At 32.4% G+C, this 14,945-nt stretch overlaps 1 protein-coding gene across 1 annotated transcript in view; it reads left to right on the top strand.

Moving 5' to 3' along the window:
- Positions 1-845: 845 nt before the first annotated feature.
- LOC132713217 (dentin sialophosphoprotein-like) overlaps positions 846-14,945 on the top strand; it is a gene marked incomplete at its 5' end in the record, with an annotated part of 36,596 nt that continues 22,496 nt past the window's right edge. The window contains 5 exon segments of the mRNA XM_060695705.1: positions 846-1,030; positions 6,119-6,227; positions 6,975-7,024; positions 11,569-11,594; positions 12,179-12,307. Coding sequence (XP_060551688.1) covers positions 921-1,030; positions 6,119-6,227; positions 6,975-7,024; positions 11,569-11,594; positions 12,179-12,307 — 424 coding nt within the window.

A 14,945-nucleotide genomic window follows, 5' to 3' on the forward strand; every position in this document is an offset into this window, starting at 1 on the left:
GATAATAAATTTTTCCTTAATTTTAGATTAAATTTTAAACAGAATTGGTGTTGATAGAATCTGATACAGTATTAAAGCAGTATACCTCCATATTCCTGTTATTTTTTTGTAAAAATTATATCATTTTACTATGAGAAAATGTTGTCAAGTATTAGTTTATCCAGAATTTATTTTACTTTGATAAGCTTATTATAAGACACACAATCTGTTCCTTGAACCAACCAGTACTGAGCAATGAGTGTAAAAGGTTCATGCTCAAGGAAACAACTCAGTTGCCCCTGACCGGGATTGGACCCATGCGGCTTGCAATCATTAGATTTATAGTCTGACGCATTAACCACTTGGCCATGCAGCACCTGACAAGTATCAGCTGAATTTATTAAATTGACTCCTTTTAAGCTTCCATATTATTTACTATTTACTTTCAATTTTGAGAATTTTGATTAAGACAAAAATTTAAAATATGTTAAAAGAGGCAAAGGCTTATTACTTTCGGTACCAGCATAGTAAAGGCTAAAGGGCACTTAATTTCTTCAAAAATAACTTCAAGGGTGTCAACAATATACAGAAATTCTCAATCTAAGACATTTAGAAACATTGTAAATAAAAGGGGTCTAAATATGGTGATGAAAATAGCAAATCAGGTCAATATACAATGTCATGTATATTGCATAAAACCTGAAAAATATCACTTAGATTATATATTAATATATGAATAATTTCATTTTTCTAAAATTTGATGTTCTGAAATTTTTGTACTCTGATCTGGAGGTGTGAAACTTTAAGATATATATGTTCTTTGTTCAATTGGACCAGCAAATATATCTCTCCTGTTTTTTTTCCAGACCTTGAATGGTGTGACCATAACGTATAGAATCTGTCCGTAAGTGAGTGATACAGTACGGGGACCAGACTTAAAGATGAGCAGTTTGGTACCAGGTCCGATATTTGTTACTACCGGATTGAACCGGAATTCAACTCCGACACCACCAGATACAACACCAGCACAGTTAGACAGGAGATACCGCAGGTATGATACTCATTACAAAGCAAAATACACAATCTAAAATTATAATAGACATGGTCCTCGATATTTTGCAGCAGAGTATAAAGTTGCATTAAAGATTGTCTTTCATTTCTTCAGTCTATCTTTGTGTCACACTTACATTTCTTATAGCACATATATCTTAAATATTTGGTGGCTGTACTTTTTATTGTCCTCTTCTCTTAAGTCAAGATTCATGTTTTATAGGTTAAGGTCATTGTCACTAAGTCTAAAAATAGATGTTCCTGTTTTTTGCTTGTTCTGATGATCACCATTCAACTAACTGAGCAATGTTTAATTTTTTCAAGTTGTGTGATTGAATCATCCATCATCCCTGATTCAAGTTACATCAAGTCAGTGATTTACATTTTAAACCTCAAGTCATGTCAAATGAATTACGTTTTAATCTCAAGTCATGTCAAGTGATCTACATTTTAACCTCAAGTCATGTCAAGTGATCTACATTTAAACCTCAAGTCATGTCAGGTGATCTACATTTTAACCTCAAGTCATGTCAGGTGATCTACATTTTAACCTCAAGTTATGTCAAGTGATTTACATTTTAACTTCAAGTCATGTCAGGTGATTTACATTTTAACCTCAAGTCATGTCAAGTGATTTACATTTTAACCTCAAGTCATGTCAAGTGATCTACATTTTAACCTCAAGTCATGTCAAGTGATTTACATTTTAACTTCAAGTCATGTCAGGTGATCTACATTTTAACCTCAAGTCATGTCAAGTGATTTACATTTTAACTTCAAGTCATGTCAGGTGATTTACATTTTAACTTCAAGTCATTGTCAAGTGATCTACATTTTAACCTCAAGTCATGTCAGGTGATTTACATTTTAACCTCAAGTCATGTGATTTACATTTAACCTCAAGTCATGTCAGGTGATACACATTTTTCTCTGAGCTAGACCTAAGATATATATTTTTTCTGTTTCAAGTCAAGTAATTTACATTTTTCCTCATTCAAGTCAGGTTATTTATATTTTCCCTAGATTTGATTAAAGATTTTTTTATCCTGATTCAAGTTGAATGATTGACATATTTCCCTGATTTAAGTTACGTGATTTCAGTTATTTTCCTTGTTTAAAATTGACTGACATTTTTTTTCCTGTTTGAATTTTTTTCATGTTTCAAGCCAGGTGATTTACAAATTTCTCAGATTTAAGTCTGGGGGGATTTTTATTAAATCTTATCAACAAAAGTTTAGTTTTACAGTTCAGAAAAAGAGCATTTATTATCATTAATTTGAACCCTTTTTAAAATTTTATCTGTTTTACTTGATAATATGTTATGGGTATTTTTAATGCAAGCACAGTCTAATTTTTTTTGCCACTTCCAAATATTTTTTTCGTCATTTGCGGAACTGGAGAATTTCAGCTGAAACCCTGTCTCATAATGTTTTGTTTTTTTAAACTGATAATATTTTTTAATATGTTTACTTAAATACCATGACCACTAAGCAACAATGATTACACTTCCTTTAAAATGCCCCTAAAAAAAAAAATAAAAAAACTTCATCAAATCATCCAAAAATCTATGAACTATGCCACTTAGACTACCTGGTTCAAAATTTACTTTACCAATGATGGCTTATCATTGATTTCCTTTAAATGGCCTTTTATAGACACATTTTGGTTTGTTCAATAGTTTGGCGGAGTAAATTCCACAATTTGTTTGTTTTTGGTGATTGTCACTAAGATGAAAGGTCAGTATTCATAACTGATTCACGTTTTATCAGACCTAACACTTTCAGTGCTCATTGATTCTACTCTATATAGTTCACTTTTATCAGCTCTATGGTAAGTTATATACGCTGATAAAAGCAGATACGATGGCTTATATATGTACTTTTCTGTATAAGTTTTCTCTAACTTCAAGACATGGTGATTCGGTCTTGGTTTGATTGTTTTAAATTTACATTGATAAAAAGATTTTAATAAAAAACAACCGATTTTGCCATTTGTTTGATTTTTGTAAATTTACATTGAAAGAAAGATTTAAAAAAACAACAGATTTTGCCAGTACATGTTTTGCATTCCTCAGTTGACAAAAAATTGAGGGTTGACTAAAAACTGTTGTAAGTCCTTCTTCTTTACATATAAGTTACTGCAGTTTTGCGGTCAACCCTCATAATTAAGGAACACACCAAACAGACATCTACATTGAGACGCCTACCTTAGCGCAAAAAATAAATATTATAAAATAAATCATCAGATTATATTAATCTTTATATGATAATATATATATGAGTATACACATTATCATTTTAATAATTACCGGTTCTCAGTACAATTATATACTTTTCGAAAGATTTTTTTCATCGAAATTCCAGTAGAATGTTCTGAATTCGAAGCAGGATATGTTGAATTATTACAAAATATTTAGCACAATGAATATTTTATTTGAAGTGATCATAAATAAGTCAAGATCATTTTTGTACTAAAATACAAGCTAAGATATCTCATGCAAAAGTACAGGACATTCAATACAAATTCACAGCTCTGAAAATTAAAATTTTGAAAATTATTCCATTAAAGAAAGGATCACGGGGGACAACTATGCAACATCAAATCATATAAAGTTTAATTTAATTTTCAGAGCACATAAAAACAGTAATGACCTAAACGAACAGACTCCATACATTTGTTGGTACAATTTTATGATATGGATATGTAAACCCCTCAAAATCAGAATGAACTTTTCCAATTACAAAGTGGGTCAAAACCATTAACACAAATTTAGCAGTATACAGGGCCAGGGGTCAAAATGTTTTTAATGCATTTAATTGTTAGAAACAAAGAATACATTTCCTTTTTTCTTCATTGATTACAACTAAGGTATTTTGAATCAACATTTAAATCATATAAAGATATAACTAAAAAATGAATCTGAAATTTTTTTATAACATTCAAAGACATTTTTTAAAAATATTTTCTTAAGGTTTGTGTACACGGCATTTAATAGAGCTTTCAACTTCAGTTTGCAATGTTTACATATGTAATTTAAACATTTCTTTAGATCTATTCTTACTAAAGAATGTACATTTTTTGCAGTAACAGATTAGATTATTTATTGATTACATGTGTCGTTGACTACAGATAAATTAAATAAACACTTTTATGTGTAGATCGATAAAAGACCTATTCAATGCTATATTACCGTAGCCGATTTTTTGATGTCACGATTGTCAATGCTGTGATTTCCTCTCGACATTTGAATTTGTCCCGTCCCATGTCATAGAGATTAGTAATGTCACATAGTGTAATTTGATACATGTAATTAGAATGTCCGTAGGAAACCGTAAGTGGTTGGGCGGTAAAAAATCAATCTTATCGCCTGCCTGATTGATATACTGCATTATTCGCAATTAGCGTTTCTGAAAAATTATTCCGTTATCAAGCTCTCTTGTCAAGATAACGTCTATACTGGATTATTCTTTTCATTTGCACATTTTTGTTTTTGTAATAGTGCAAGAGTATAAGATCAAAGAAAAATTCAGTTCTATAGTTGCGACAGAGAAGGTGATAATGTGGCAAGAGTAACTATCAAAATGGATACACATTAAGAAATTAAAGGACTGTTTTATGTCTTTATGCTAATTTCGGGGCCTAAAGACTTGCATGATTTTTGTTATATTCTTTTCCCATTGAATTATAACAATAGTAGTAGGTGGCTAATCATAAAATCTTGATAGTACAAATAAAACAATAGAAAGTGTATTGTATTTCGTTTTGAAAAATAAAAAAAGGAGAAGTTTTGTGGAATGGTAACGCATTAAGTCATTACTTAAATATAGTGCACACGTACATGTTCAAAGTGGAAATTATTCTGTAGCTAGGGGATAGTTGTTGTCAGGCAGTGGCATTTTACTCTGACAAACTACAAACGTTATGTCAAAATCTCCGTTGAAAATTCACGATACGTAAGTACAGTTTTATGATCTGTATTTACAGAAGTAAATCTTATTGAACAATATAACTTAATTGCTGTCATCTTTTGTTACTACTGGTAGAGTAAAGGAGGTTTTCTTTTTAGCTGTTTAAGCCTTAAGATTACACTTTGATGCAATACCAAATAAAAAAATAAATAAAAAAATAAAAATCAAATAAATTTATAATATATACAACAGGTTATGAATTAGCATAGTTATTTGTTGACTTGAAAAATAATTCAATCTATTGAGGAGCCAGAAAGCATAATTTAAATCGTATTTATACCACTTTTTTTGCTTTTATCCAAGTCCTTACAAAACTTTTCTGTACAACAATTCACAATTTATGTGTTTTTGAGTTTTGATATTTATCAGTTGAGGTGAATTCAATAATTTTCATTTTGTTATGCTTGAATGTTTTATATCTTGATAAGAAAAGAAATTGAGATTGAAAAATTAATTTGATGTTTTATTTATGATATTTTGTATTTGTGCTTCAACCTCTACAGATTTTTGAATAGCATAATTATATATTGTGTAGTTTTGAAAAATATTGAAAAGATTTATTTGTACAAGTCACATTGAAAGCCTGCATAGTTTCAAAGACTATTAACCCCTCAACCTTCTGTATTTGTGTAATGGATTTGCCCAACTTTTAATTTGGAACAGTCCATTCATAGTTTAAAGGATTTCAACATAAAAATATTTAAAAAAATGTGCTACTAATGGTATAGAACCTGACCACGGATGTTCAGACTGGCCTGGGAATGGTACAAAACCTGATCACGGATGTTCAGGCTGGCCTGGAAATAATACAGAACCTGACTTATAATGGATATTCAGGCTGGCCTTGAAATGGTACAGAACCTGACCATGGATATTCATTCTGGCCTGGAAATGGTATATAACCTCACCACTGATGTTCAGTCTGGCCTGGCAATGGTGCAGAGTCAACCATATACATTCAGGCTGGCCTTGCAATGGTTCAAAACCTGACCACATATGTTCAGGCTGGCATGGCAATAGTAGAACTTGACCATAGATGTTTGGCTGGCCTGAAAAAGATTTGAATTTGTGCTAAATCTTAAAAAGTCATGATATTATGACATGAATATTATATTTTTCAGAACTGACTTCAATGGTCACGAGTGGCCATGTGATAGTCCTGTATCTAGAGCATATGATGTAGCTAACACCAGTACTAAACTTATCATACTCAACAACAAGTACGGAAAGGTATGTAGTCTACATCTTCCTTACATAACAAAAATCTATCTTTCCGTAACAAAAACAACAATAATGGACTTAAATAAGCTTTTTAAGGAAGTGTTGTTATGACCCTCTCCTCGACGTCGGCATTGGTTAACCTTTTCATTAACTTCCTGTTTCACAGCTTGGTACACATTTTTATTGTCATAAAAGGGCGGCATTTCAAAACAGTATATAATCCAAAAATTATTTTTTGCCAAGTTATGCCTTTTTTTCAACTAAGATTTTCTGTGGGGACAGGTCTTGTTTGAAATTTGAACAGTTAATTCACTAAAATTAAGCAATTATAAATAATAATTTCTGAATTTTGAAAAAGTGACCTAGAAGGTCAAGGTCATTATAATGTCAAGGTCAAGACCATAAGTCTAGTCTTTGCTTCAAAATAAGGTTTTCTTTTCCAGAAGTATGTTGTATTAAAGACTTATAGGCTGATGCTTGTAAAGATAAGATGGAATTACTAAGGTGATGGTTTTCCATAGTGATACAAAACAACTCATACAATTGAATAGAAAAAAACAACAACAACAACAAAAAAACAACCTGATAATGTATATTGATTTGAAGGCCATACATATTTTACATTTATAAACTAAGAGATTATAAAAAACAAACAAATTAAGCAACAATGAAAAGAAATTATTATGAAAGTGAAATTTCCATTGTCATGTTTTGTTGATTTTATTATATTTTGTTGAGTTTTCATTTTTGTTGCAGAAAGGGACAAGATTAAGGGGCTATTACACAGGACCTCAAAAACCAGAAAGGTATTTATTGTTTACGATTGTTACAATATGATATACTGAGTATATAAAAATCTTGTAGGCTAACAGATTTACATTAAGCCATATGGAATCAAAAGTTACTTAAACTCTTTACCTGATGGAGTTCTAAGTGGTCAGCCTTAGCCACCAGTATAAAGCCAGGCTACCTGGATCCGGTTGTTCAAAACATTGGTTAGTGTTAACCAGTGGTTAAATTCATTATCCGCTGGTTTAAATTTGTCTGTTGGATAAATTCTGTTGCTCAAAACTTATCCAATGGATAAAATGCGTTATCCAGCGGTTAACTTTAACCAGACCTATGACCACCGGATAACGCCCTTAACCAGTGGTTAGTAACATCATTAAAACAGTAAAAAGCATTAAAACTTGTTTAAAACCAGATTTTTCTTACAAATATATGTTTATATTTCTTAACTAGAACATTTCATATTAAATGCATATGATTAAATTGAAACATTTCTGAAAATGTGCTTTTAGAACCCTTTTTATCTAAATTTGTTGTTGTTGTAGTTCAGAAAATTCAGTTAAACAGTCATAACTTTCTTATTCTTTAATAAAACATACAAGTGTCAGTACTCATTTTCTTAGTTAGAACATTACTCATCTAATGGAAGTAATTTCAATTCAAAATTTGAAAAAAAGTAGTTTTTGAATTTTTTCTTATGTGTGTCTAAAGGAAAAATAAATCTTTCAATACTTTAAGGCCTCTGATATACTTTTTGTTTAATTCCAAATACAAGAAAGCACAAAACATGCAAAATTATTTTTTGGGAGCTTTTTGATTCTAATAATGTATTATTCATCAAAAAATCGGCCATTTTGTTTCCAGAATCACTAACCAACCCTGTTGCATCGTGGTACTTAACCAGCGGATAAATACGCTATCCACTGGTTAGGTAGCCAGTGTACTAACCAACTGTCGAACAATGAAATTTTATCCACTGGATAACTGGCCACTGGTTAAGGATTTAGCCAGTGGATAAGCTATCCATTGGTTAATTTTAACCAATGTTTTGAACAACCCGGTCCAGCAGATTCATGCAGTTTGGCCAGGCTCTATACTGTTGGAAGCTCAGTTTTTGTACTTTGATGTTGAAATCTCTTAACCTATTCATTGACTGATCCAAATTAAAGCAGGACAATCATAGCAGGTAAAGGTTAAAATAAACAAGTACCAGCCTCTATTAACAAAATACATGATTGTATTCTGACGCAATATGTCGCAAATGAAGCCCACAACAAAACTAAGGTCCTAAACATATTAGTTTACTGGCTGCTATGCTAGTTAGATATAGAACCTTAAGTGTAATATTGTTTAAAATGGGAGTGAAAAATCATTATATATGTTGAGGTAAAAATAATTACTATATTTAGGTTGAGACACACAACCCTTAACCTTTAACCTACTAAATTTATCAAATGGACTTGTCCAGCTTCTATTTTTGGAACTGTCCATTATCAAATCAGGGGTTATCAAGATGAAGATTTAAATTTAGCCAATAGAATAGAACCTGATCGGACTATAATGTAGTGCAGGCTGGCCTGGCTTTATCTTGGTGGCAAAGGCTGATCACTGGTTCAAACAGGGTAAGGGTTAATCATTAGGCCTTTTATTCACCTAATAATGAATGTGAATTGAAGTATTTTAAATATTTCCATCCATTGAATAATGATGAAATTTTAATGATATTGATTTGAATGATGATTACTTTCCCTCACTTCAACTGAGGGCAACCTGACCCTAGGTAAATTTACCGTAAAACTTCATTTAAATTATTGAGATATACTGAATATGTGAGCACTTTCACAAACCTGTTGAACTTTATTAATATTGACATTTATGAAAAGTGTTATAATACCAGTGAATAAAATGACATATCAAGGGTCGACTGCAGAACTGTTGTAAGTCCTTCATTATTTCATATAAGTTACTGCAGTTTTGCGGTCAACACTCAAATTATATGTTCTAGCAGCACGCTGTTAAGTCCATGTAGTATTAAAGTGTAAAATGTGCATACTAATGCAAAATCTATAAACATATGTCTTTTGTCAGTCGAGTACAGATCCTTTGCATAACTGTTGAATGCATAAATAATTATTATTTTATTATTTAAGTTAAATAGTTCGACTAATCGACTTAATAAATATGCTTCTCCGTTGAAATCATGTTGATGATTAAATACATTAATAGAATTATTCAAACACTGAAAGAAAAGTAAAAATAGTTTTTAAAAAACTAAAACAAAAGCTAAAGAAATAAACATTGTAAATAAATAAAATATATTTTAACAATAGAAAACTTCTGTATTGTCTGTAAGCGTGACTTATTTTTGTACATTTTTGATATACATGCAATTATGTTTACTATTAACTAAACATTTTATTTTGCCACCTTGTGTCACATTATATATTTGATGCCATGTCTGTTATGTGTTTATCATTTTGATGAAGGTATCTAAAAAAATTGTAAAAAGTAAAAAATTGGAAAATATAAAATATGTGTTGTAGTTGCACAATTTATGTTTGAAACAATAATTAAAAAACATTTGCCACCAGTATCATAGCCAAACCTATTTATTGATACAGTTGGACCATTGGACAAGTCCATTCTATTCAATCTTTTGGCTGATCAGGTAGATAACTATAATAAGGGTCCATACATTGTTTTAGCTGTGCTCAGGTTGTGTAATTAGATATATAACCAACAAGATTTTTTTTGGCTTTACGCAGAATTCTTTTATATGGAAGGCCCACATTAAATTCAAGAAGACTTGAATATGTTTTTATAGTTTGCTAATGGGACTCTTTCAGGTTATTATGACCCTTTTGATATATTATTACAATAAAAACAAGATCTGTACTTTCATTTGAAGTTTTTTTATGACATGTTAATATTTATTTAGATAATAAATGTGAATTGTTAAGTCCTGAACAAACAGTATTAGTGGATGCTCATAATAAAAGAATTAAAGTGGGACATAGAACTATTGAAAATCTTCAGTGCTGGAAGAATGGTTACCACAAAATATATCAAAGACATATGAAGTGCATAGTTAGTTTGAAAGGGCCATTAATGCTCTAGCATTTAAAGTTTGTTTCCTGTGCCAAAAACAATTTAATCGATTTCAGCTGTTTCATTCATATATCTGCATAATTTTTGTAATTGATTCATTTAAGCTGTTCATAAATCAGCATAATTTGTGTAATTGAGTCCAGCAGTTTGATTCATTAAATCTGCTTAATTTGTGTAATTGAGTACAGCAGTTTTGTTCAGAGCTCTGCATAATTTGTGTAATTGAGTCCAGCAGTTTTACTCAATTATTAACTCTGCATAATTTGTGTTATTCAGTTCATATATCTGCATGATTTGTGTACTTGAGTCCAGCAGTTTTATTCATAAATTTGCATAATTTGTGTAATTGAGTCCAGCAGTTTTACTCATAACTCTGCAATATTTGTATAATTGAGTCCAGCAGTTTTACTCATAACTCTGCATAATTTGTGTAATTCAGTTCATATATCTGCATAATTTGTGTAATTGAGTCCAGCAGTTTGATTCATATAACTGCATAATTTGTGTAATTGAGTCCAGCTGTTTTATTCATAACTGAGCATAATTTGTGTAACTGATTCCAGCTGTTTTATTCATAAGTCTGCATAATTTTTGTAATTGATTCCGGCTGTTTTATTCATAAGTCTGCATAATTTGTGTAATTAATTCCATTTGTTTTATTCTTTACTCAGCATAATTTGTGTAATTGATTCCAGCAGTTTATTCATAAATCTGCATAATTTGTGTAACTGATTCCCAGCTGTTTTATTCATAAGTCTGTATAATTTGAGTAATTGATTCCAGCAGTTTATTCATATATCTGCATAATTTGTGTAATTGATTCCAGCAGTTTTACCCATAAATCTGCATAATATTTATAATTGATTCCAGCTGTTTTATTCAGAAGTCTGCATAATTTGTGTAATTGATTTCAGCTGTTTTATTCATAAGTCTGCATAATTTGTGTATTTAATTCCATTTGGTTTTATTCTTAACTCTGCATAATTTGTGTAATAATTGATTCAAGCAGTTTTATTCATATCTTTGCGGACTACTCAGCATAAGTTGTACAATGGACTTCCCCTGTCTTTGAAATTGATTTGAAAGTGTTCATTGTTGGTTTTAGGGATTTTGATATCAAAATAATATCTAAATAGAGTAGTCAACACTATAGAGTGTTGTGAGACATTAAGGACTTGTAGGCTGGCATCACTCAGTATAGGTCAGGTTGAAACATTTGGTCATTTAGGCAGCATCAAAGCTTTCATGTTTGAGAATTTCACTTCATTTGTTGGCTCAAACTCTGAGGCCCCATGCAAATTTGTTTGAGATCTATCATGGCACAAGATTGAAGTATTATCATGTATAATAAGATCTCATATTATAGGGGATAAACTTATATTTCAATGTTGTTTTTCTACTCTGAAATGCTTTAATTTGTTTTTAATGTTTCATTTTTTCTTTTTCTTTTCAGACATGTTGATCCAAATAGACACAGAGGTAATTAAGTTACAATACTGGAAATAGAAATTTCATGTTGTTTTATAGTTTAATTAAATTTTAATATTAATTCTGCATAAAGCTATGTGAATGCAAAATTGATCAAACTCAGTGAACCGAGTTAAATTTAATGAAAGATTTATTTAAATCATAGGAAATTGTTGCTTATGCTGAAAATGTGATTGATTTGCCATGGTTTTGAAATCAATCAGTTTAAGTGGCGGCATGGCCGAGTGGTTAACATGTTGGATTAGTAATCTAATTTTCACTAACCGCATGAGTACAAACCCAATCAGGGGCAAGTTGTTGTTTCCTAATTGAGCAAGACACATAACACTAATTGCTCAGTACTGGTTGGTTCCAGTTACGGATTTGAAAGTGTGTCTATAAGCTTATAGCTTCCTACACAATCAAACTAAAATGAATTCTGTATAAACCAATCAGTTTGGTATGAGTAAAAGCTCTTTAAATAAGGGAAGTAACTTTTGGCCTGCATTTTGCACAGTCCAATGAAACCAAAAGTATGTTAAACTTCCGTTTAACAACTTATGTTATGTTCATACTGTGTTAATTCTATATTTCAGCGGAGTCACCTAGAAATCCAAGATTTCACACAACGTGTTTTGATTCTAGTTCACCAAAATTTGAGCCAACCATAAAGACAGAACTGGAATGGGTAAATTCAAGTCACAGACCTCCAAATGCGTTGATAGGTAATGATTCCTAAATTTCCTTAACTTATAATTATCTCATTCGTTCAAATGCCTGAACCCTGATCATGCTGAATTTGTGAAATGGACTTGTCCTGATTTGGAACAGTCCATTATAAGTATTAGGGATTTCAATATCAATACATGTATAATGAAATAAAGCAGCCAACAGTGCATGCTGGCCTGGGTTTTTCCAGATGCCCTAGGCAAGTCATTGTCACATTAAGAACGAGCATGCACGCTGGCCTGGGTTTTTCTAGATGCCCTAGGCAAGTCATTGTCACATTAAGAACGAGCGTGCACTCTGGCCTGGGTTTTTCCAGATGCCCTAGGCAAGTCATTGTCATATAAAGTACGAGTGTGCACGCTGGCTTGGGTTTTCCAGATGCCCTAGGCAAGTCATTGTCACATTAAGAACGAGCGTGCACTCTGGCCTGGGTTTTTCCAGATGCCCTAGGCAAGTCATTGTCACATTAAGTACGAGTGTGCACGCTGGCTGGGCTTTTCTAGACGCCCTAGGCAAGTCATTGTCACATTAAGAACGAGCGTGCACTCTGGCCTGGGTTTTTCCAGATGCCCTAGGCAAGTCATTGTCATATAAAGTACGAGTGTGCACGCTGGGCTGGGCTTTTCCAGATGCCCTAGGCAAGTCATTTGTCAACATTAAGAACCGAGCGTTTGCACTCTGGCCTTGGGCTTTTCCAGATGCCCTAGGCAAGTCATTGTCATATAAAGTACGAGTGTGCACGCTGGCTGGGCTTTTCTAGACGCCCTAGGCAAGTCATTGTCATATAAAGTACGAGTGTGCACGCTGGCTGGGCTTTTCTAGACGCCCTAGGCAAGTCATTGTCACATTAAGAACGAGCGTGCACTCTGGCCTGGGTTTTTCCAGATGCCCTAGGCAAGTCATTGTCATATAAAGTACGAGTGTGCACGCTGGCTGGGCTTTTCCAGATGCCCTAGGCAAGTCATTGTCACATTAAGAACGAGCGTGCACTCTGGCCTGGGCTTTTCCAGATGCCCTAGGCAAGTCATTGTCATATAAAGTACGAGTGTGCACGCTGGCTGGGCTTTTCTAGACGCCCTAGGCAAGTCATTGTCATATAAAGTACGAGTGTGCACGCTGGCTGGGCTTTTTCCAGATGCCCTAGGCAAGTCATTGTCATATAAAGTACGAGTGTGCACGCTGGCCTGGGTTTTTCTAGATGCCCTAGGCAAGTCATTGTCATATAAAGTATGAGTGTGCCGCTGGCTGGGCTTTTTCCAGATGCCTAGGCAAGTCATTGTCATATAAAGTACGAGTGTGCACGCTGGCTGGGCTTTTCCAGATGCCCTAGGCAAGTCATTGTCACATTAAGTACGAGCGTGCACGCTGGCTGGGCTTTTCTAGATGGCAAGTCATTGTCATGTTGAAGAACTTGAGCACTGTGTGACTGTCAATAGGAACTTATTCTATATACATTGTTAATATTAATATTTTAAAAAATTTAAATGAACCTTTAATATCTTCTTTTTTATTGCCATGTTTATAAAGACAGCAGTAAGTTGCATTTTTATCCTAATTTTTTCACAAAATATATTTTTAACTTTATTAATATTTTTAAAAAAATGAACATTCTTGCACCAACTGTAGAATAAATTATTTTTGTTCACAGTGTTTTTAGGTTGCACCTCTGTAAAAAAAAAAAACAACTCACTATTAATTTAAATAATGCACCAATTTCTTTTAACCGTTTGTTTCTATTGTAAACAAGTTACATTAGGTGAATGATGTTGGAAACTTAAGGGTTAAAAAATGTGAACATTCAGCATCAGTAAAAGTCTATTTGGATATTAAGCTCATCTAAGGGAGAGCATTTTTGGTATTTAGACCTTTGATTGTTTGGATTCTTTTTGGAGTTGTAGTAGAAGAAAATATTTTTGTGGCAATTTTGCTTGATAACAATGTTATTTATTGGAACACATTCAAAATGATCAATGTGGAAAAATTATCAGTCACATTTTGGATAAACTGGTCAGTACTGGGATAATCTAGGAAAACTTGCAATGTAGGCAGTCAGTTTATTTTGGTGATACTGTTTGAAACCTGCCCAAGACAAAATGTTAGTATAAGTTAAATATAGGTAAAAGATACAGGAAAACCTGCTACTTCACGTTTGGCCTTTGAAGGAAAAGGTTCAATTTAGTTTGAATTAGTGTATTAATTGTATTCCAGTTACAATTATCTTATTTAATAAGAGAAGTTTTAAAAGTTTTATCACCATATTTCTACCGTGTTATTTAATGGGTAAAGGTTATTTTAAGATAGTTTATGTAATTAATGTGGTTTGCACGCATTTCATCGTATCTAAAAATAACACTTTTGACAGTTTCAAACCATTTATAAAAAATGTTCATTAAAATAAGGCATGCTGCTTTCATTCGTATAAGTTACAATCATTTTGTGGTAAGACTTCAATTTTTAATCAACTAAAAGTTCTAACATGATCTGTGACAAACAAATACACCAAGGTGAGTGGTGGCCTAGTGGTTAAGGTGTCTGCCTCTAAAGAGATTGTCAGTTGAGCCAATACTGTAATCACTACCATGTTTCCAGACATGACACCAGTACTGGTTAGTTCCTGACAGCCGACATGGGAAT

Source organism: Ruditapes philippinarum, unplaced genomic scaffold (genome assembly GCF_026571515.1).
Source record: "Ruditapes philippinarum isolate M1 unplaced genomic scaffold, ASM2657151v2 ctg3091_1_1_1_1, whole genome shotgun sequence".
Lineage (NCBI taxonomy): Eukaryota > Metazoa > Mollusca > Bivalvia > Venerida > Veneridae > Ruditapes > Ruditapes philippinarum.